We start from the raw sequence: 24205 nt of genomic DNA, 5'->3' as shown, positions 1-24205 counted from the left end.
TTAATGTCGATGAAAAGATGTCCTGGTCAGTCCTGGATCAGTGGAAAGTGGTGACACCGGGTTATGGGATGGTCTGGTGGACTCGTGAACAAAGACAATGCAACTTCACTGATATAAATGCAGATTCAGTTCCTCCTTTAGGGTGTATACTACCATGAGAAACAATGTCGTACACCCTTAGGCTGTACATTATCACGAGAAACAATATTGTACACGCTCTAGGGTGTACAATATCACAGGAAACTATAATGTACACCCTCAGGGTGTACATTATCATGAGAAACAATATTGTACAACCTTAGGCTGTACATTATCACGAGAAACAATATTGTACACTCTCTAGGGTGTACAATATCACAGGAAACAATATCATACACCCTTAGGGTGTACATTATCACGAGAAACAATATCATACACCCTCAGGGTGTACATTATCATGAGAAACAACATTGTACAACCTTAGGGTGTACATTATCATGAGAAACAACATTGTACACTCTCTAGGGTGTACAATATCACAAGAAACAAATAATTGAGGGATGTTTTACACCCTTGAGGGATGTTTTACACCCTTAAAACATCATATTGTTGTTTTACACCCTTAAAACAACACTATCGTACACTCTCTAGGGTGTACATTATCACAAGAAACGATATCGTACACCCTGAGAGTGTACAATATCATGGGATATTAAAAAAGTTAGCTTGTTTTTCTCTTTCAACGATCATCCTAAAGCCCACCTAGATCACGTTGTCTAACTTTCTTTCCCACCATCTCCTCTGGTGCATCTTCTTTGGCCCCAGGTCTGATGCACGGCTTCCAGCTTCAGCGTCAACGAGCTCACCGCGGCGCTGCTTGTGTTTCTGATACAGCGATGAGTTGGTGTTGGTGGAGTACCACTCCAGCAGACGGCCGGCCTCCTGCCTCCCCCCCCCCATCTCTCTGACCCTGCGTCGGCGTGTGCTGATGAGCAACGAGTGGATGCACTTATGAGCGGCGTCTGTGAGCGCTCCAGCAGCCGTGGGAGCTCCATTTGTTGTGTAAATGCGAGCCGCTAATTGACTGCCGGGCACGAGCCTCTCCTTCACCGGCTGAACCCTGCCCTCCTCTGGGTCCCGGGGATCCTGCCAGGGGAATGTTTGCCCCCTCACACACACACACACACACACACACACACACACACAGACACACACATGTTGGAGCAGGCCTGGCACAGGGCCAGCGTGAGGATGGGCCTCTCCGCTCTCTCTGTCTCATAATGAAAAGCTGCGTTTCCTCGCCGTCGCGCGCTTTTTGACTCTCTTTAGATGCAATTTCACATCCCATAAAGCACAATGGGCTCCCTCTTTTTACACCGAAGTGGTAATTGTTGGATGGATATGATCGGACAGCGAGAAATCCTGACGAGTCGCTGCACGCGCTCACAATGGAGATGAAACTCGGCTTCCAGCTGCTGAGTTCGGGCCCAGTCCACCAGCCATAGTGGCAGCGGTGGTTTTAGCCTCATTCAGACGGTTAGCTTAGCTCTTAGCGGGTGTGACTATTTTCCAATGACTCCAGCGAGCCCAAGAATAGTTTGTAGACCTGATTGTTCCCTAGTTTGATTCAGGACGGTGTGGGAGAGATGCTATCTCGATGTCGTCGAGTCTGTTCCCTCATGAAAGGACACGGCTGCTGGAAAACGAACGAAAATTGGAAACATGTGGACACAGAAAAAAAAAGTGCTGTATCTTCTCACACAGGCGGCCTAAACTCTGTATTTTATAAACCTGTTTTGGAATTAATTCAATTTTAGATTCCCTCATCGCTGAGTGAATGCGCATAACGTGTATTCAGAGAGACGGATCCAAGTGGTTCATAACACACACACACACACACACACAGACACACACCTCCCAGGCCAGTCCATTGTTCTGCAGAGGTAAACATCAGGGAGCAGAGAGGGGAACATACAAACAATAAACTGTCACATCTCTCCCATAACCATCTGTTTAGACTGCAAACACAAAGGAGCAAGTGTGTGTTTGTGTGCAAACTGCGGCTCCCAGATAGAAAGTCAGCGCCGGACTCGCCGCCCGAGGATGGCAACCTGCCGATTTCACGCCGTAAACCTTCCCGCCAAAATGTGACGGCGTCGCGCCTCCGTTCGGGAGGGGGCGGGCGCAGCGTGGCGCTCTGCCGGGTGACGCCGGGGTGATCGTGTGACGTGCACGGTGTGTGTTGGTCTCCACTTAAACGTGAAGGAGTGTTATTTTCGGCCTTCGATGGCAGCAAATGAGACACAAAGAGACAAAGGCGAGGATTTAACATCAAGCCGGCCACTTACGCTCCAGAGACGACAACAATGGGATTAGCCGGCACGCCAAACAACTAAGGCCGAGGCCAAGCCTCTTACACTGTCACAAGGCCCTTTAATATATGTTAATGTGGTCACCAGCTAGCTTCACACAATGCACGGCCTTCAACGTGCACAATAACCTTTGAGATCGCAACAGAAACACATGCATTTCATTTAGGAGATTACACAAAGTATTGCTCAAGATGGCAAACGCATACTTCTTCCAATTTTGAGTAAACTTTGTGGCCCTGTGCATATTTCAATGAGCAATATATCACCATATTATATGCCAATATTGTGTGTAGAAGACAACTTGGATATCGTAATATGGCAAATCTTTGAATTACTGTAAATTAATGTAATTATCTGAAGCTACATCTATTATTTCCTTCACCAGCTTATTATATACACGAGGAGGATTATGTATCAACAATCTCATTGCATGTTTATATTCATTTATATTAACAGTTTTTAGTTAAAAGACCAATGTTTGGTATAAAAGTAGATCTTCTCGCTCAGGCCTCGACGTGTGTCCTCTTGTTCTCGTTTAACGGCCACAGCGTCTGAACCGTTGGTTCATCCTGAAGCCGCTCAACAGGTTTGACGCGCTCTGCAGCCGCAGAACAGGACCGCCGAGTGGGAACCGACAGGGAGATTAAAACACAGACAGGAAAAAGGTTCAGCTGGAGTACCGCTGTGGAGGAAGTGTTCATCCGTCAGCTGGCCGTTAACACACAACGCATGTCCTGTGTTGGTCCACACCTCCACACTCATGAAGCTCACTGGATGTTACTGTGTGGAAGCAGAGAGGAAAGAGGAGGCACAGGAAGAGCAAGTGAGGGAACAAGAAGAGGAGAAAGTAGACAGAGGACGCTGCTCTTCCCCTTCCCTGCTGTGTTGCGTCTGAGTCAGCAGACTTGCAGCGAGGCTTCGCCTGCGGCCCGTCGGGCTGCGAGCAGTAACACTCGCGGCCCGACGCGGCGTCAGACCTGTCGCCCTGCAGCTGCAGCGCTAACTATAGCCGCTCAGCCAACCGCTCCTAATGAGTAGCTGCTGCCGCCGCCGCCCTGCCCCGGCGCCGCTGTGGTGAAGCCCCGGCCCCGCGTCTGTGTGACGGCTATTCAGGCTGCGTGTTGTTTACTCTGTTCATACGTTGCATATCTGGAACAAGGTCCCTGAAAGCTGCAGGTCTGCAGAGACACCACGAAGACTCGTCTTCGTGCTGCTGCCTTTAACTGCAACTTTTAATCATTTTATTTTGCATGAATCTGCGTCATGTTTTTGCTTCTAATGGTTTCATGTGAAGCACTTTGCATCCCCTTGTTGTTGCAATGTGCTCTACATATTAACTTCCTTGCCCTTCGGGCTGCCGTGTTGCCTCTGAGCACTCCTCGCAGCGTGCACGCATGCACCAGGCTTTCTCTGTGATAGCGTGTGCCGACGTTGCAGGTGGGAAGTAACACTATCCTGGTCTCCGCGTCGGTGTGTTGGTTCAGCCGGCAGGCCGGGTTTGTGCTCCGTGTTGTTGCAGCACACGCTCCCTCTCTTTGAAACGCTCCTTCTTCCTCCCGTTGCGGCTCAGGAGAGCTGCTGCTCTTAAGCTGCCATCACACAGGGAAGCTGAAATGCTTTCTTAGTGCCACCGTTTAGAAAATCACATTGAGTTAGTGCACACGAGCAGACGCGCTCCGAGAGGCAAAAAGAGACGCGGCGACCGACTGACGGGAAAATCAATATTTCCCCTATTTCCGATGTTCTGGGAGCGCTTTAGCAACAGACTGTTGACTTCACAGTTTCAGGAGATGGGTTCGGGATCCGGTTTCACTGTTGTTCTTGTTGAGGTTTATGCCCGCCGAGAGAGCCGAGTGTGTGTACATGTGTGTGCACATTTGTGTGTGTATTTACTGCTTAAATACTTCGACGACCGCAGGAGACAAAGAAAGTATTGCACTCTCTCTCTGGGTTCAGAGTCGTATATCTTTCCGCTCCCTCCCTCCTGCTCGGCGCGTCCTGTCATGTTCGTAGTACGAGGCGGCGGCTGAGGGTCTCGGCCAAGCTCTGGGTCAGGCTGACATATTTCTCCCAGAGGACTCGCAGTGCAAACACTGGAGGAAGTCTGCCGGCGCGCTACGACATCCCCCCACCCCCACCCACCCTCGACCGGTCAGGCCGAGCCACGACTAGGCAGGACGAGCTCATCTCAGCCGAGGAAACGCATGCAGCGGATCCAGTTCGACCGAAAGCGTGCACGCTTTCAACGCGCGCACGCGGCCATCACAGCCGTTCCTGAAGGAAGGCAAAACCAGCAGCTCAGTGACCTAAATTGGCGTTATTGCGCAGCCCCTTTGGCTCCGACGGGCCTCGCATCACAGCCACAGCGGTCCGTGCACATTGCGGAGTGAGAGATTTGGTTGTGTGCTCAGCGGGGTTTGCAGAGTGCATGCTCGCAGCGCCGAGGCTCTCCAGGATCTCTCTGATTTGAGTCTACGGCGGCCTGTGAGAGGGTTTTGGTGCCGGGCAAAGTTACCCGACATCGTCAGTCTCTTCTTCCCTCCTCCTCCTCCTCTTCTGTGTGAATCAGCTTACAGAGACACTTCATGTTGTCATGTGCCTGTTAAGCCCCATATGCAGCTGCACAATATCCCTTCTTTTAGTGGCACATGTGACTCAATCCAAGAGGAGAATAAAGGCTCGCTGGACTGAACCGAACTCGTCTCCACCCGCTTGGTTTTCCCCCTCTTTCATGTTAATGGCCGCCTCCATGAAGAAGGCTAAACATGGCTTGTGTTTGCTGCATGCTGTTTGAGTCAAAGAAGGAATAATGTGTCTCTCCCCCCAAGAGCGACTCGTCTGCATTTCCAGTAAGAGCTTTATTTGCATTTAAGACGCTAATGTCGCCTCTTGGGGGAGCAGAAATGACGAGAGTGTGTTGGCGCTTTGTGTTGTCCCAGTTATTCATTAGCTCCAGTAATTGCTGCCTCGCGCCTCACACACACCACCAGAGGAGAGTCTGCTCCTCGTCCTCCCACCGGAGAGGTCAGAGCGCACAACTCTTGAGTCACGTCTTTGCCAAAATGTGCTGAAAACCGTTGTGTGTGTGTGTTTGTTTCTTTGTGTGTCGAGCCGTTGAGACTCAAATGAGGCGTGCAGGTTGAAACTTGCGTATTCCTGGAGGGCGGGATGTTCTGAGGACGTCTGGTTGTGGGTGGAGGTCACGAGCACGACTCTGGTGACAGCTTCCTGTCGCTGTGCGAGCCGTGACCTTCCCCTCCTCCCCCCCCTGGGAGAAATCATGAGTTTGAACACGCCAGAACAGATCATACAAGCCCCACTTCAGCACGCCGAGGGAAGGGTCAGCTGACCCGCGGAGGGAAGTGGATTGCGGCGCGGCGATGGAGACCGGCTTAGTGCGGAATCCCATTATCAAGAAGCGTTTGTCAAATAATAGGTCAAGGCCCACTTGTAGCAGAGACATATTAGGTTGTGGTTTAATTCCTGAGCTTTGTGGAACTGATCCTGCTCTGCAAAGTGCTGCGAGGAGAACAAAAGGTTGCTCGTATGAAGTCCGATCAGCCGGCGGTTTGAGGGCAAAGCTTGATCTGAGCTGCTGAAGAGGACGATAACTGAGCTGGTGATGTCAAGCGTTGGCTTTCCTGTGCTTCGTATTGCGGCTGCAGATATTCTTATTGATATTGATTACCTGTGTTGTTGTGACATTAACACGCTGACTTTGACATCCGGCGCAGTCCCGCAGGACTCTAAACGGCAGAACCGAAGCCCCTTTGTCCATTTTCCACCGTCACGTCCCAGCATGCCGTGTTCTCCACGGCTCTGCCGTCGTTACAGACGCCATCGACTTCACTTTGAATCCGACGGGCCTCGCGAGCATAAACACCCAAACGGCGTCCCAGTAGCGGCTCGCAAAATAACCCCTCGGCCGTATTCTCAATCTGCTCCGTGAGCGGCGCCGAGCGGCTGAAATAAGCGAGCGGTGGGGCGCCGTGAGTGGCAGTGGGTCCCCGGGGCGCCGTGCAACATGGCAGCTCATTTGCCTGGCCCGTATCGGTGTGATGTATTCGTACACTACGGCGAGGCGGCGGGCGCAGCGAGTGGAGGTTCAGAGGTGGAGGAGGGAGGGCGGGGGGCGCTTACTCGGCAGCCTGCAATAGAAACTTAATCCGACTCGGGCAAATAACGTTTAAACACATTTAGAACCGCGGGGAGCGCAGTATTTCTTCTCGGGCGATGAGCGCGCCCCCAGAGAGGCGGCGGCGTTGATGTGCGGCGACATGCTCCGCTAACGCTAAGCTAGCGGCTTCATGCGGCTCCTCGGTCGGGGGACCCTCTTCGTGCGGCTTCGGGGGAGGAGTTTGTCTTCCTCCTCCATCCTCTCGACAAACAGTTGGCGCGCGCACAACAACAAGGTCATGTGTGCGGCTGCAGGCTGCAGACTCTTCATCCTCAGCCCGGTGGTGTGTTGAAAAGACGCCAATATATTTAGTCCCTCGTCTCTCCTCCTCTCCCCTCTTTGTCTCAGGCATTCCTCTCTCTCACCACTCGTCCTCTCATCTTCCCCCACATGCCTCTCCTTATCGCTCTTCCTCTGCACTCACATTTCTGTCCCTCCTCCTCTCTCCTCCTCCTCCTCCTCCTCGTCCCGGCCCTGTTGCTGTAACACTTTGGCCCGTCGTCCCGTCCCATTGCTTCTCCTTTATTTTCATTTACAGTTCCTCCCTCCCTCGGTCGACGCCAATGTAAACTCAGGACACACACACACACACACACACACACACACCCTGTTGACCCGAGCGGCAGCGTTGAATCGTGCGGTCGTCGGGTTGAGAGACTGCGTCATGTGACCTGGTGAGCGTGTGCTGAGGTTTCTTGTGTTGTGAATCTGAGACTGAAGCGACTCGTCTTTCTGGGCCGACCGGTCCACCCGGCCTCCCTTTGCCTCTCCGACGCCTCTGATCCCGACTTCACGCATCTGATTGAATCCTGCTTTCTCTGCGTGGCCTGAGGAGGGAGATTTAGATATGCACCATGTATTTTGGCAGGAAGGCCGTCGGGTGGTTCGTCAAAGACATCCGCTTTACCTCCAGCCAAACCTGTGTGATGATGCTTCCACATTCTCATACACCGGTGCAGCAGCGGATGGTTATATCTGCTCCACACCAACAGTCCACATGTTCTGTTTTCCTCGTTATAACTACATTATGTCCCTGTGAACAATAGCGTTTCCTTCACATCCTGTTTTAGATCCGGCCCAATTCTCTCACAGAGGGTACATTTTCCCATTAGATGTTAACGTGATTACAATGAGACACAAAAAGACTGTGGGAGAATATTCACACCAAAGACTCGCAGGTTTAAAAAAAGGAAAAGAAAGGAGCTGCGGGGCTGTGATGCTGGTGAAACCTACCAGAGTCTGGCTGACCTGGATTTGCCTCGACAAGGCAGCGAGTAACAAAAAGAAGAAGTCAACGAGCATCACGTGAGATGCTCTTGTTTCTCTCTCGTGCAGCTTTCAGCCATAACAAAATGCTTCCCAGCTCCTGTTGTTTAACGTAGCGATAAAGCACCTTCGGCATGTGGAGCCCGTTCAGGGTGTCCATCTTGGAGGACTTGGTCTCAGTTGAAGCCGTGTTGTAGTCATGTGACACTCGGTTACTCTCTCGCTGAGAGGAAAAGTTTCCCTTTCAGCTCCTCCTCTCCTCTTATCTGCCCCCATTCCTCCTCGTTCCGCCTCGCCGGCCCTCTGAAAAGCTATCGCCCACTCCTCTCATCTCACCCGTCTGTCTCTCCCTCTTTTCTCTCCATTTCTATCACCTCGCCTTTTCACCTGCAACCATTTTCCCTCATCTGCTCATCTCCTGGCTGATTGTCGCTGCCTGCCTCGCTCCATCTCCCTCCTCTCATCAGTCTCTTCTCCGTATTACTTTTCCTCCATCCGGAGAAGGTTTTGGTGGGTTAGATGGCACTGATTGGACATTTAGTACGTCGTTAAAGAGGCCAGGCAGTTTAAAGAAGTGCTGTACGCGTGGTGGTGGACTGAGGCATTAGTCACACGCCCACGTTTCATGCACAGCGGCTCTGTGGCGGAGCGGCGATGCATGCGGCGCTGTGCGTCGCGCTCCACCGGCTATACAGTATGTACTGATGATGTGGGACGAGGCAGGAAGTCGCCTGAGCTCACAGGCCTCTATTGTCTCTCTCTCTACTCACACACACACACACACACACTCGCTGTCTGCTGGCTGAATATCTCCTGAGCTAAAAACGGTCGGGATAGACGAGCTTCCTTTTGTTTCAGCTCCGCAACGGCGCGACTGAAGATAATTGGCGTTGGCCTCACATGACTCCGATATAAGAGCGGGACACAAAGAGCCGCCCCGTCCCGCTGAGTGTCTTTGTTTTTAGTGTGTTTGTGTTGTCGCACATCTTCCCGCATTGTCACGAGTTTGACCGTGAGGGTGTGTGTTTGTGTTGAGTTTCTTGCAGAACAAAAGCGGATGAATCCTGTTTATTTTCTATTGCAAATACAGCGAATTAAACATCGGCGTAATGGTACACTGTGACACTCGAGTCGACCCGCTTCCCTCCTCAAACCCACATTCCCCCTGCGTTGACCCGATGTCTCGAGATCCATCTGTGGACATTAATTTGCCAAACACCATGTGACACAAGCCACACGCCGGCCTTAAAGCATTTAGAGCATTGGATAGAGCCGTGCGGTCATAGCCAATGATACGGTTACTAATACTGCTCAATAGCACACATCCGGAGACGACGCGGCCCTTAATGGACAGAGATGGATCGGGATGCTGTCGGAGTCGATAGTGAACCAGCCCAGATCCACTCCGTGCTCATGAGTGCTGTCATTTCAACAAGGCAGGACATTTATTAGTGTAAACTTGTTTCTGGGTGATGTCGTCATGTTTTCAGACTGCGGCGAGAACAAAAAAGGGCGAGCAGATGGTCAGTTGTGTGTCTGTTTCGATACACTTCAATGAGAGCGGAGCGGATCGAGGGTGGCGGGGTCACCGGAGGACTCCACAGCCGAGGAGAGGAAGTCTTGGACTCGTGTCAACTCTGTGGAGCGCTCAGGTCTCTGTGATGTAATCTCAAGAGGGAAATCAATAAAAAAGGACTCTGGCTTTGACGGTGTTTATCTAGAGATGTGGGTTGGGTCACTTTGTTCCCGTCGACACCGAAACCAGAACAGATTGTACTTTGGATCGAGTTGACCTCGGCGTTTTTTTCTCATTTCTCATGAACTCCTCTTGCTGTTGGTTCATAGCTGATGCATCATCTACGAATACTTGTGTAATCCCAGGGAGAGCGGGGCCTTCATCCGTACGCTGCCGCTGTCGGTGGTCTCCATGAGCAGTGAGTCCAGGAAGGGGAGAGGCTACCTTTTATGGTGCCGTTAAAACAAAAGGAGACGGTGATTCTTTTTTATACCTTTCTCCTTGGAGCGGCTCCTCTTCCACCCGTCGACAGCTCCGGTCCTCACAGAGGATTTACAACAACCAACACTCTCTGGCAAGGTTTTAAAACGCGGTGCAGCACGAGTCCACCCCGGCCCTCTGGGGGGGTCAAAGGTCAATCAAACTCATAGGTGGAGGGTGCGAGGGAGAGAAAGTAGGAGGGGTTTGAAGACGGGCTGTTTCGGGCAGAGCGGCCTGCATTCCACTGAAGTGAAGTCAGCAGGGAGAAGAAGACAGGCGGCGAGGAATGTTCAGGTCGGAACAGAAGGGAGAGACGGCCAGCGCCATTACTGGCAGCGGCGAGGCCGCGGCAGGCGTGTGGCAGGCGTGTGGCAAGTGCCAGCCAGGTGACGGGAAAGCGGCGACTCAGCGGCACCTGCCTGACTGCTGGCCCTCTAGTGGTGACTACCTGTCCTTCAGTGGTGACTACCTGTCCTCTAGTGGTGACTACCTGTCCTCTAGTGGTGACTACCTGTCCTCTAGTGGTGACTACCTGTCCTCTAGTGGTGACTACCTGTCCTCTAGTGATGACTACCTGTCTCCTATTGGTGACTATCTGTCTCCTAGTGGTGGCACCTCCCTGACTACCTTTGCTTAGTGGTGGCACCTCCCTGACTACCTTTGCTCAGTGGTGGCACCTCCCTGACTACCTGCCCCTAGTGGTGGCACCTCCCTGACTACCTTTCCTTAGTGGTGGCACCTCCCTGACTACCTTTCCTTAGTGGTGGCACCTCCCTGACTACCTTTCCTTAGTGGTGGCACCTCCCTGACTACCTGCCTCTAGTGGTGGCACCTCCCTGACTACCTGCCTCTAGTGGTGGCACCTCCCTGACTACCTGCCTCTAGTGGTGGCACCTCCCTGACTACCTGCCTCTAGTGGTGGCACCTCCCTGACTACCTGCCTCTAGTGGTGGCACCTCCCTGACTACCTGCCTCTAGTGGTGGCACCTCCCTGACTACCTTGCCCTAGTGGTGGCACCTCCCTGACTACCTTGCCCTAGTGGTGGCACCTCCCTGACTACCTTGCCCTAGTGGTGGCACCTCCCTGACTACCTTGCCCTAGTGGTGGCACCTCCCTGACTACCTTTCCTTAGTGGTGGCACCTCCCTGACTACCTTTCCTTAGTGGTGGCACCTCCCTGACTACCTGCCTCTAGTGGTGGCACCTCCCTGACCACCTTGCCCTAGTGGTGGCACCTCCCTGACTACCTTTCCTTAGTGGTGGCACCTCCCTGACCACCTTTCCTTAGTGGTGGCACCTCCCTGACTACCTTGCCCTAGTGGTGGCACCTCCCTGACTACCTTTCCTTAGTGGTGGCACCTCCCTGACTACCTTTCCTTAGTGGTGGCACCTCCCTGACTACCTTGCCCTAGTGGTGGCACCTCCCTGACTACCTTGCCCTAGTGGTGGCACCTCCCTGACTACCTTGTCCTAGTGGTGGCACCTCCCTGACTATTGGTGGCAATTACCTGACTAGTCGGGGCTCTTCTCTGACAGCTCCTGGCACTGGCAGTTTGTGACACCTATCTATCTAATATATCTATTTGTACAGTTAAGTATTGACACAAGAAGAAAGAAAACGCAGCTCCTCCATACTATGATCATAAAACTGATTGAGGAAATGTGGCTCCACCCACTCAGCTTGTCAGCTTCTCGTCGAGTGACCTTTGCTTGCCGCTGTTCGGCACTCACGGCAGACACGTGGCAAACTCGCCACGCCTGCGCAGACGTGCCGCAGACGGGCTGCAGACGGGCTGCAGACGCGCCGCCTGTCTGACGGCTGCCACGCGCTTACCGCTCGGTGCCGGTGCCATGAGGAGGAGCTCGGAGCAGCGCATTTATGAACAATATTTGATCATTTATGTGCACGATAAAGTTATGAAATAAAATATGCAAATAAAAGCTGAGTGCTGCGGCCACAGCCTGCCTGTGTGGAGTGACTGTCTGTTGACCTCCATTGTGACGGCGTTGCTCAGAGCTGATTGGAGTTGCTGGAGGCCATTTTAATTCACGCTGGGTTTGTGATTAGCGGCGAAGGCGCCTCGCACCATGCACACTCCACTGGGTCGTTTCCTAAAATATGTGTGCAGGAGCAGGTTTGGACTGTGACGTTCAGCTTGGTGCATCCTGAGTGAAGAGTGTGTTTGTTTTTGGTGGAGTTTCAGGTCAACAATCCCCCGGACGTGTCTGGTGAGCATCGCCAGGCCGAGCTCTGCTTCTTCTCTGAGCGAGCTTCTCTCAAATCTGTCAAATGTCAAACGGGACGAGAGCTGCGCAGCTGACAGTAGGCGAAGCAAAAGCAGATGCTAGATTAGCTCGATCGATTAATCTGGTGAATGAAGCAAAAATCTAGATGCAGTTCTTCAGCGTGCAAGACTTTGAAGTTGCAAATGTCGGTTAATTTCATTCTGAAAGATTTAATCCAGCGCCACAAGACATGTGGATGATGTGCGCCTCCGTATGGAGGATGACGCCCAGCCGACAACCTGCTGCCGCCGCGTGGCGTCACCGGCTCTGCCGTTCTCTGAACGCCACGGACGGCCGCCGCCTGCACGCCGCCGCAGAGCGAAGGGCAGCGCCGAGCGGGAAACGTTCAACGAACTGTTACTGTGTGACTCGTATCAGGCACATTGTGGCCCTGACCTACATATCACCTACCACACACACACACACACACACACACACACACACACACACACACACACCCCTCCCCCTTCCACACACACACATACCCACACACACACAGACAGACAGGATTTGTCATGGAAAGAAAGACCCAGTCACACAAACACAGTCGAGAGATTAAGAGTAAACCACTAATCTGACGGTGCCTGCATCGCTGTGTTTGTGTGTCTGTGTGTTTGTGTGTTTCTGTGCTCCATTTTTTGAACGTGGGCAGGTTTTTGCACGACGGCTGCTTCCCTCCGTCTCAGCAGCTGGAACGAAGCGCTTTGTTTTTCCAGGAATTTCACCCGCGAGAGAGGAAACGGGGAGAAAACGTTGAGCCCGTGTTTCAGTTTCTAGACAATCGGCTCGTCTTTTTCTTCGGGCTCCTGCAGCGTCACACGAGTCATTCGAGGTGCAGGACGCAGGAGACCAGAGCCGGTTCTCTGAGAACTGAGGGCAAGAACGTGTGAAGATGCAGACAAGTACAGTGTGTCTGCTCTCTGTGTGTAATTAGACACCCTGGGGTGCTCCACATCAGAAACAACGTTCATAAATATACACACACACACACTACCTTTTTACACGTGTATACATGTTGTGCGTTTGTTTGATGAGGTGGCTTTTGAGCCGACTTGAAGTGAGGTCGCAGTGGTCACTGTGTGTGTGTGTGTGTGTGTGCGTGTGTGTGTGTGTGTGTGTGCGTGTGCGTGTGTGTGGCCTCATTTTAAAGGAGCCGACAACCCTTTTCTCCCTTAGTCTCATATTTAATAAATGCAACACAACAGATAAACGCTGGTGCTCGTGCACACATTTGTGACTGACTGACACACACAGACACACACATTACTGCACACTTGTATGTGTGAAGTAACGTCTGTCCACATGTAATCCCATTTACCTCTGAAAACACAAGAGTGTGTGAGCGTTTATTGTCGTGGGGAACGAGGAGTGGAGGAATGTGTGTGATGTCGTGCCCACAGTCTGTCTACTGTCTCGGAGTGGCAGCTGTCTCACACACACACACACACACACACACACACACACACACACACACACACACACACACACACACACACACACACGCACATGCACACACACAGGCACTCGTGTCAGTTATCCACAGGGCGCGCTGGGTGTCGGAGAGCAGTTGTCGTTGCACTTATTGCCGCTGCAGCTCCACGTGTGAGTGGGTTGTGTGTCTGTTGTGTGTGTGTGTGGGTTGTGTGTCTGTTCCTCGTGCCGGCTGCTGGTTCGAGCCTGAGAAACACGCCGATTAGGCAGTGAAAACTATTCAGATTATTACAGTTTAACGGGCCGTGGTGTCTCTTTTCATGTTTTTATTAACGATTGTTTATTATTATTGTGTGTTTTACAACGCTGTGGCTCATGATCCTTTCTAAAATATAATAACAATAATCATTTTACAATCTTCAGATTGTATTATTCCATGAAACGGAGCTTGTAAAAGCATCTGCTGTAAAGCATTTATTCTGCTGTAAAGCATTTATTCTGCTGTAAAGCATTCATTCTGCTGTAAAGCATTTATTCTGCTGTAAAGCATTTATTCTGCTGTAAAGCATTTATTCTGCTGTAAAGCATTTATTCTGCTGTAAAGCATTCATTCTGCTGTAAAGCATTTATTCTGCTGTAAAGCATTCATTCTGCTGTAAAGCATTTATTTTGGGATAATGCACTTCAGCAAACTAAAGGAGAGCTCAGGAGGACCGGTCAGAGTTTCCTCCAGGTAGAGACCAGGTTTTATAATCCAGGAGCATGGCTGGAAAGTCTGACTTTCCAACACACACACAGACACACACACAGACACACACACAGACCAAGGCATTTGTTTTGGCGGGCCACACAGAGGGAAAGGGCACCGGCGGTCGTCCTCCACTGAACTGATTTACGTTGGCACTAAAACTGAACTCATCAGGACTTTTTATTCGCCGTCAGACTTGCCAGTCAGCTGCTTCTCGAGCCAACGCAGGAAGGAAACGACACACGATATCACAGCGTATAAAACTCCTTTGTTGTCCGACCTCCTGAAGCCAGCCGTACCTCTGCTGGCGCTGGTCTGGGCTCGCTGGAGGACGTGAACACGATGCAGGCCGGTTGATGTTGGCTCTTTGAAGGCGCTCGTCTGCAGGATGTTCTCACCGCTAAATGTCTTTTTGTCACTCTTTTTTCCTTGCTAATAAAGTAATGGTATGAAGTAATGACACAAAAAGGAATATCACATCTCAGGCTGACTGTTAATACTGCTAATATTTCCCCCAAGGGCGCTCTAAAAATGCTATCCATACGTTATTAATATCTACTCCGTTGTCATCCAGCTTTTATTGAAAAATGAGGACCTTTCTGAACACATCTCTGTGGACAGTGACAAATGGGCTGCGTGTTCTTTGATAATACGCCAGTTTATTGCAATAATGTAGACGCTGTGTGATAATCCTCAGCGGGCAGAGAGATTGCTTTGTGTCAGTGTTTAGATTTGATATTTCTGGTGTTGAGAGGACTCTTCCAGCCCAGAGGCCGCCTCGAATGGGGACGGACGTCGGCCTCTAGCGAGTTCAGACGTCGACCTCTAGCGGGTTCAGACGTCGACCTCTAGCGGGTTCAGACGTCGACCTCTAGCGGGTTCGGACGTCGGCCTCTAGTGAGTTCAGACGTCGGCCTCTATCAAGGCGGACGTCGGCCTCTGAGGGGACGGACTTCGGCCTCTAGCGGGTTCAGACGTCGGCCTCTAGCGGGTTCGGACGTCGGCCTCTAGCGGGTTCGGACGTCGGCCTCTAGCGGGTTCGGACGTCGGCCTCTAGCGGGTTTGGACGTCGGCCTCTCGCGGGTTCGGACGTCGACCTCTAGCGGGTTCGGACGTCGACCTCTAGCGGGTTCGGACGTCGGCCTCTCGCGGGTTCGGACGTCGGCCTCTCGCGGGTTCGGACGTCGACCTCTAGCGGGTTCGGACGTCGGCCTCTCGCGGGTTCGGACGTCGGCCTCTAGCGGGTTCGGACGTCGGCCTCTAGCGGGATGTCGGACTCCAGTGAGTTCAGACGTCGGCCTCTAGCGGGTTCAGACGTCGGCCTCTAGCGGGTTCAGACGTCGGCCTCTAGCGGGTTCGGACGTCGGCCTCTAGCGGGTTCGGACGTCGGCCTCTAGCGGGTTCGGACGTCGGCCTCTAGCGGGTTCGGACGTCGGCCTCTAGAGGGACTGACGTCGGCCTCCAGCAGGTTCGGCCGTCAGCCTCTAGCGGGTTCAGACGTCGACCTCTAGCGGGATGTCGGCCTCCAGTGAGTTCAGACGTCGGCCTCTAGCGGGTTCGGACGTGGCCTCTAGCGGGTTCGGACGTCGGCCTCTAAAGGGATGGACTTCAGCCTCTTGTGGGCTCACCGGGCTGCACACGGCCGGCCTGCAGTGTGTGTGGCTGTACTTTAGAGCGCTACACCCACATCGTCTCCTCTGTACCACGGTCAGTCAGACTGGTTGTGTGTCCTTCCAGGGATTGCCACCCATCCCTCCTTCAATCCACCCGTGCGTCACAGTGTCGGGGGATGGTAATCCATTTTTCCCCATATGCAGATAGTGGCGGTGAGATTAGACCCTGGGAGAGGATTTAGGCTTCAGGGTTTGGCTCTCCTTCCGTCTTACCTCCTCCACCCCCCACCCCTCCATCCGCCTCCTCGTGTGCCGCTCAATCCTCCACCCGCCCCTCACCCCGGCTCTTTTTTTTCTTCCAATCTCCAACCTCTGGAGTGTGTTGGTTGCTGAGTGAAGGGGCGGAGGGCAGCTTAAGATCGGGACCCATTAGGTTTCCGTCTGTGAGATTTGCATGCACATACCTCATGTGTTTGTGTGTGTACATGGAGACCTTTTTGTGCACAGAGGGGAGGATGTCTGCAGCTGGTGTGTGAGTGTGTGTGTGGGTTGAAATGCCCAGTATGTGTCTCTTGAACACCTCTTCAATCGGCTGTGGTTGGGTTACAATAATTGACTTTGTGCACACATGAGAGTGTGTGTGTCTTTACAATTTGCATTAATTTTCAGAGGCTCTCCCTCTTTCTCGCACGTCCGTCTCTCTGAATGAGTTTTCCTTCTTGATTTTTAAACCCTCAATCCCACCCTGTCACCTCTCCCTCTCGTCCCAGATGTGTCCCACATGTGGTGACGCGAGGGTGGAGAGCCACTCGTCCATCCTCCCCGTCGCCGTCCCTCTCTCGCCACCTTCTCCTCCTCGTCCTCCCCTCCAGCGGCGAGCGCTGTAATTGATCTGCCACTGGCAATACATCAGCGGGGCTCCGGGCCGGAGCGGCAAACCGCTATCAGAGAGAGAGGGAGTTGATCCAGCTCAGCTCGCCGCCTCAACAACTTGTGGAATTTCCCCACAACGTTCTTGAGAGCGCCCCCATTTCTTCTCAGGAGTCACCGCCGCTCTTAAGCCAAATAAACAAAATGAAATCAGGACCGCTCCTTTCTGAGCCGCTCCCTCTCTGTTATGTCTTCCACCTCCCTTTTCAATCCCTCACTCCAATCCCCAATGCCCATCGGGACTCCGTACAGGCCTGTCAATTGATCGGGCGTCCCGATATCGAATCCAATCACCCCGGCCCCTGACAGCGCCTCTCTCTGAGGCTTTTCCCCCCCCGATGTGATAACGGCCTCGGCTGCTCCGATGCGGCGGCCGCCCGGTCCCAGAAGCCGCCGCCGAGCTCCGGCCCCAAAATGATTGACATGTTTTTCCTCGATGGTGCCAGATATCGCTCGCAGCCTTGTTTCAGCTCTCTTCCACCATTCCACTTTAGCTCGGGAGGAAATTGAAATTGAAGAGGCTTTAAAGGGATAAGGCTGTCGCCGGAGAAAATGGTGAAAAATCTGAGAAGAAAGAGGGAGCGTGTTGGTGAAGCTGGTCCACCATCTTGAAGAGAGGAGGAGCGGGTGAAGACATGATTATCATACATAGTATTCGTCAAAGTGGACGCTGTGATGTCATCGTCTTGGTGTAGATCACAGGTCCTGCATGCAATGTGTTGTGCGCCTACTTTACCAGTTCTTTATCTCTCGTTCCCTCGCTCTCTCACTCCGCCTCGTTGTCTCTTTCCCTCACCCGGAAATGACAAAGGAGAAACGAGGCGTCCGGGTCGCTCTACGTGCCGCCGCTCCTTCAGTTGGCATCTGCTCTCATGGCGCGGTGCGGCTGCAAGAAATTAGTTTATTTTATATTTAAGTTTCATCGGCTGGCTCGTCTCTTTCATTGCTCATGTAGCGGCGTCGGCGTCGAGTGGTTTTAATCTCACAGAGTGGAGAGCGAGGGTGTGACCGTCTGCTGGTACCTCTCAGAGGAGCATCAAACCACCGGCTCCCCCGCCGCTCCATATGAACGCAGGTAGAGCTCTGATTAAAACGCTGTGTCTGCTGCTGCGTCGCTCTGTGAATGTTCATCCTCCTCTCTGCCTCCTGCTTGCTCCTTCCTCCTCCCCCCTCCCTTTCCTCTTTTCCTCTTCCTCTTCCTCGCCTTGCTTTTCATCTCTCCTGCACTTCTTCTCCTGGCCTTTTCATTTGTGAAAATTGGATGACACCACCTCTCCCTGAACCCGGCCGGCGTTGTCTCAGCTGAGCTATGGTTTGCTATTCCATGAACATCGCCGCTGCTCTTCCTCCCCCCTCACCGCCCGCTCTGTCTCTTTCTCGCTCTTTGCAGCAGCAGCGACGACTAAAATTGATGTGCGATTTAACGACTCCTCTTACTGAGATGTTTAATTATTTCGATGCATCCAAAAGAGCACTTTTCTCCCTCTTGAGTGTTTACTGTATAAAGCTGAAGAGGAAAGCTCTCGGTAAACTGACCACGCTGACCTGTGTGTGCCGTGATTGATGGATGGATCGCTAGAGGACGGAGATAAAGAGAGGAAGAAAGGAAAACCTGCGTTCCCGTTCGCCTCCCACCTTTCTATCCTCAATCTCACGTTCCTGCCTCCCATCTTCCTCTTCCTCGTCTCTCATCTTTCCCGACGTCAGCGTGGTCATAAAACACCCTTCCTGCAGACACATTGATAGTCAAGGTGAAATTGAAGCACGGGGTCCCTTCGGAGAGTCGCGTCCTGTTTTGCATAATCAGCATTTACAGGAGAACTAATGTCCCGCTGTTGCAGGAACACTATTGGCCTGTCGAGCGGCAGCAGCAGCTCGCGCCCGGCAAACCCCAAAAGAGCAGATCCTCTCCCCTTTGACTCCTCCTCCCCTCCTCCCTGTACTCTGTGTAAACCCTTCTGCCTCCACTTCGGGTATGATGGCGGCACAGACTGTGAAATAGAGCCGTCTCTGTTCCCCGGTGCTGTTTCCTGCTACGTGAGCGTGAACGTTGTTGGTTTTCCTCTGTGATGCGTCGCCGCGTTGCAGCAGAAGTTGATCCGGGTTCATCCGCCTGCAGCGAGGCGCTCGGGGGGTCCGGTTCAGAAGAAAGACGAGGTCGCCTTCACGGGTATAACGTTGTTGAATCACACAGGCAGGTCGTGAGGGTGCTGCATGTGGTCGCTGCCCGACGGGAGGGGGCGGGGCCGGTTGTGTGAGACACGGACCCTTGTGCAGCGTTCGTATCGGTGTGTTGCATGAGCGACAACAAGTGGCGACGCGACCGTCGAGTGTGTTGATGCTGCCGCCACCTCGGAGCGGACCCGGGCGATAGATTCCTCGCTGTCGGCGTGACGTTGCCCTCTGGCTTTTCTTTGCTGAACGCATGCCTCCAACCTGAGCGACCATAGGAAAGTTATGGAATATGAAAAGAGCTGAATGTTGTAAATCTGTTCGCTGGCTCCATCTCCCCTCGTGTGTGCAGAGCCTTTAATAAGCCTCCTCTGCTATCTTCAGTCCTAATTAAATGCAGACACACATTTGCCTTCCAGACTTGATTTGATATTATTTATTTATGCCTGGGCCAAATGTCAGCTTGATTTAAAAAAAAAAAAGATTTTCTATTCTCATTTTGTCGGTGTAATTTGTGAGTCTTTTCCCTGCCTGCCTGATGCATAATCAATAGGAAACGCTCACGGTGCTCTTCCTCTGTCTTCAGGGCTCCCACGCTGCCGATGACGCTCCGGATGACGGCTTGCACCGCTGACAGCAGGACGGCGGATCAATAGGAGTTTGGTTGCCCAGCTCCCCATCCTTCGCTCTCTCCCTCCAGCTGTGTCCCCGAATTCCCAGACAGAAGAGTGGAACCCAAAGAAAACGCTGACTTGGGACCAGCACTTGGACTCCTCCTCCTCTTCCTCTCCTCTTTATCCTTCCCCGTCCCCCTAAGCCCCGCCCCTGCACCGCCCAGGTATGTGCCCCCTCGCCCGGTCAGCGGCTTCCCCTGGCCAGGGGAACTTGTTCCTCCTCTTCGGCCTCCTGCTGATCACGTGCTCCTCCTCCTCCGGAGGCCAACCTCCGCCCAACAAACGCTTCGCCCCCACCGAGTCGGGGCTCACGCACCTGGCCATCCACAACAAAACCGGAGAGGTCTACGTGGGAGCCGTCAACTGGATCTTCAAGCTGTCCAGCAACCTGACCAAGCTGCGCAGCCACATGACGGGCCCGGTGGTGGACAACGAGAAGTGCTACCCGCCGCCCAGTGTCCAGTCCTGCCCCCACGACCTGGCCCAGACCCCCAACGTGAACAAGCTGCTGCTCGTGGACTACGCCCAGAACCGCCTCATCGCCTGCGGCAGCACCTCGCAGGGCATCTGCCAGTTCCTCCGCCTGGACGACCTCTTCAAGCTGGGCGAGCCCCACCACCGCAAGGAGCACTACCTCTCCAGCGTGGCGGAGTCCGGGACCATGTCCGGGGTCATCATAAGCTCCGCCCACAGCCCGACCAGCAAGCTGTTCATAGGCACGCCCATCGACGGCAAGTCCGAGTACTTCCCCACCTTGTCCAGCCGCAAGCTGATGGAGAACGAGGAGAACGCCGACATGTTCAGCTTCGTCTACCAGGACGAGTTCGTCTCCTCTCAGCTGAAGATCCCCTCGGACACTTTGTCCAAGTTCCCCGCTTTCGACATCTACTACGTTTACAGCTTCAGCAGCGAGCAGTTCGTCTACTATCTGACCATGCAGCTGGACACCCAGCTGACCTCGCCCGACGCCAGCGGGGAGCAGTTCTTCACCTCCAAAATAGTGCGGCTCTGCGTGGACGACCCCAAGTTCTACTCGTACGTGGAGTTCCCCATCGGCTGCACCAAGGACGGAGTGGAGTACCGGCTGGTGCAGGACGCCTTCCTGGCCCGGCCGGGCCGCGAGCTGGCCAAGTCTCTGGGGATCTCCGAGAACGAGGACATCCTGTTCACGGTCTTCTCCCAGGGTCAGAAGAACCGGGCCAAACCGCCCAAGGAGTCGGCGCTGTGCCTGTTCACCCTGAAGAAGATCAAAGAGAAGATCAAGGAGAGGATCCAGTCGTGCTACAAGGGCTACGGGAAGCTGTCGCTGCCCTGGCTGCTCAACAAGGAGCTCGCCTGCATCAACTCGGTGAGCTCAAATCTCTTCTTTGTGACTTCTTGAGTTCTGCAGAGCGCGAATCCTCTTCCTTATCAGTGGAGAGGCCCGTGTTTTATATTACGTTTCATTTCTGTGGTGAGATGTTGACATTGATGCCGACTGGATCAGGATGCTGCTGCTGCTTTAGCAAGCATGCAGAACCTTTACTCAAGAAACGCTGCTGAAAATATATCCTGCTTAGCTTACACGAGTGTACACACACACACACACATACACAAAAGCGTACACGCGTGCACACATTTATGCACAAATACATACATACACAAAAGCGAGCACACATGCACACACACATACATACACAAAAGCGTGCACGCATGCACAAGCACGCACGCACACACATGCACACTCACACAAACACATGCATGCACATACAAATACACACATGCACGCACAGACACTCAAACTCACACATACACACGCAAGGGCACACGCATGCAAACGTGCATGCACACACACCTACACGCACACACGCATGCATGTACACAAACACACGCACACACATACATGCACATACACACACGCACACTTGCACAAACAGTAGGAGTTAGGACATTAAAGAGGTCTTGATGTTCCTGAAACTGTCAATTCCTCCTCTTCCTCCTCTTCCTCCTCCTTTCTTTCCGTGTTCCTGCTAATTGAATCCTGGTCTCGTGTTACAGTCGTTCACACGAGCCGCTGCCGGCTGCAGCGGCTCGTGTGAAGTGTGAGCGGCTCGTATTTCTTTTCTGCTGCCGTCTTCTACTTCTACACTTCTTTCTCTCCATTTTCCACCGTCTGCACAACCTCTTGGTGCTTTGATTTAGTCAGGCGGGGACATCATTAGCCCAGTCACCTGGATTTGTGAAATGTCACTCAGGAGTAGAACACACACACACACACACACACACACACACACACACACACACACACACACACAGTATGGTTGGGTGTGTTGCAGTGTGGCATCCTGGGGGACGGCATGAGCTAGACTTGGTTTTGCTAACTGATCCACGGTGCATGGCCCTGCATGCGTTACAGAGGACCACACACACACACACACACACACACACACACACACACACACACACACACACACACACACACACACACACACACACACTCTCTCTCAGTAGAGACCTTAAGACACTACTACACAACCGCACACAGTCTGGTCTCCTCTATGTGAACATACCTGCTCTCGTCCTTTTGTCTTCTCTGGCTTTCACGCCTCGCTCTCTTCTCTCTGCTTCTGCTACCAAAATAAAAACCCTTCTGTCTCCGTTCCATCTCGGCGTGTTAAGTGTTCGACCTCCTCCTCCGTCTGATCTCGCTCCTAAAACAGCTCAATTAAAACGCCGCTTTTAAAGCTTTTTCTTTAAATGTCAGCGCACACAATTCTTTACTGGCAGGTGTCCACACACACACACACACGCTCACTCGCACACTCACACACACACACACACACTCACTCACTCGCATGCACACACTCGCACACTCACACACGCACACGCACGCACGCACACACACACACACATGCACACACATACACAGTTACACAAACACATGCACGCACATACACACATGCTTGCACACGTACACATGCACACACGCACACATTCACACACGCACACTTACACACACAGACACACACTCACAGACACATACACTCACTCACTCACACACATGCACGCACGCACACTTAAACACACACACACATGCATGCACACGCACAGTTACACAAACACATGCACGCACACACACATGCATGCACACGTACACACACTTACACACACACGCACACACACACACACACACAGACCATTCACCGCGTTGCATTCAATGCAGCGGCCGCCTTGGAAGGAAACTTTCCTCTGGAGGTCTTCATTGGAGTGTGTGCTCAGGTGTGTGTGTGCTCAGGTGTGTGTATGCTCAGGTGTGTGTTGTTGTGTAAGTGATGGAGACGACCCGGCCGAGTCCTCTGTCACCTCCCTTTCTTCCTCTCTTCCACCTCATTGTCTCGGTGAGCTCTTCTTCCTGTTCAGCGGTCGTCCTCCTTCCTTTGTTTCCGGTGCTTCGCTGTCTTCGGGCCGTCACTCTGACAACAGCTGTGAGGCCGAAAGACCGTCTCATTTATTTCAATTAGACCTTTGCACCGCTGCAGCAGGAGCTCTTGCTGGTGGAGCTCAGGTCAGTACGACCAAGAGTTTTCCTCTTCCTGTGATGCGGCGCAGCATCACCTGTGAGGTCAAACACCGAGCTTCATCAGCTCCGCCTGCAGCAGGGAAAGCGCGTCTGCCAAGTCATACTTTTTGAAGCCGGCGTGCATTGTGTTCATTTTTAGTAACATTTATTCAGCAGAGTCCCACAGCTCCTCCCATCGCCTTCCTCCCCGTCAGGCCTGTTACCATGGCTACTGGCATTTTTTGTGTGTGTGTGATAAGGGGTTACTTTCACACTTTCACTCATAATTCATCTCCACCTAAAAAACATCCTCTGAAAAAATCCCCGTTGTCCCAAACGAGCCGTAAGACTGACCCAGGACAGCAGCGGCGCTGCAGGGGTCGGCGGGCGGTGACCTCATCAGCCGCCCACCTTAACCTCAGCCAGCGGGCCGAGCGACCTCGGATCTGACCTCTCGTGCTCGGGAAGATTTTTGGGTGTGGGAGCAACACGACTAAACACAATGAGAAGCGCAGACGAGGCCGAAGGGACGGCAGCGCTGCAGCAGCTGGACTTTAAGTCAGGGAGGAACTTCCAGCTCATGGAGGTTTAAACTGCTGATCTGCTGCTGCACGGCTCGCGGCTAGCGGCTAGCATTTAAGCTACTGGTGTTTTGGCGCTAAACCACACCCAGATTTTCACTCCCTCGATAAATTAAGATGCAGGATCTCTTAAACGCCGCCTCGACTGCATCGGAGCGAGCGGCGTGGAGGGTGAATCCGTTTGGTTTGACCCGGCCATAGTTGGGTGGAGAGGGCGAGGCGTGGGGGGGGTTGAGGAAGCGCTGGACAGCTGTTAGCCACACAGCCGTGATGGATGGCTCCGTCAGCTCATATGGTGCCGGTTCATAATTTCTGGCCTCCGGCCGTCATCAGGGTGAGATGTTTACGGGCGCAGCGAGAGGGTTTCTCAGGAAACACAAATGTTTGGCCGTATTAGAAGCAGCTCTGTCATAAAACACACACACACACACACTGTTCATCA

The 24205-nt window shown here is 52.8% G+C and overlaps 1 protein-coding gene across 2 annotated transcripts in view; it reads left to right on the top strand.

The window, feature by feature from the left end:
* Positions 1-24205, top strand: part of plxna1b (plexin A1b) — a 164034-nt gene that overhangs the window by 13333 nt on the left and 126496 nt on the right. For both annotated transcript variants that reach the window (XM_068593452.1, XM_068593451.1), the window contains exon 2: positions 19557-20992. In XM_068593452.1, coding sequence (XP_068449553.1) covers positions 19811-20992 — 1182 coding nt within the window. In that variant the 5' untranslated portion in view covers positions 19557-19810. The remainder of the gene's footprint in view (positions 1-19556; positions 20993-24205) is intronic.

Source organism: Clinocottus analis, unplaced genomic scaffold, assembly GCF_023055335.1.
Source record: "Clinocottus analis isolate CAN_PGR_092001 unplaced genomic scaffold, fCliAna1.0.p SCAF_3, whole genome shotgun sequence".
Taxonomy (NCBI): Eukaryota; Metazoa; Chordata; class Actinopteri; order Perciformes; family Cottidae; genus Clinocottus; species Clinocottus analis.
This window is presented reverse-complemented; position numbering and strand designations above follow the sequence as displayed.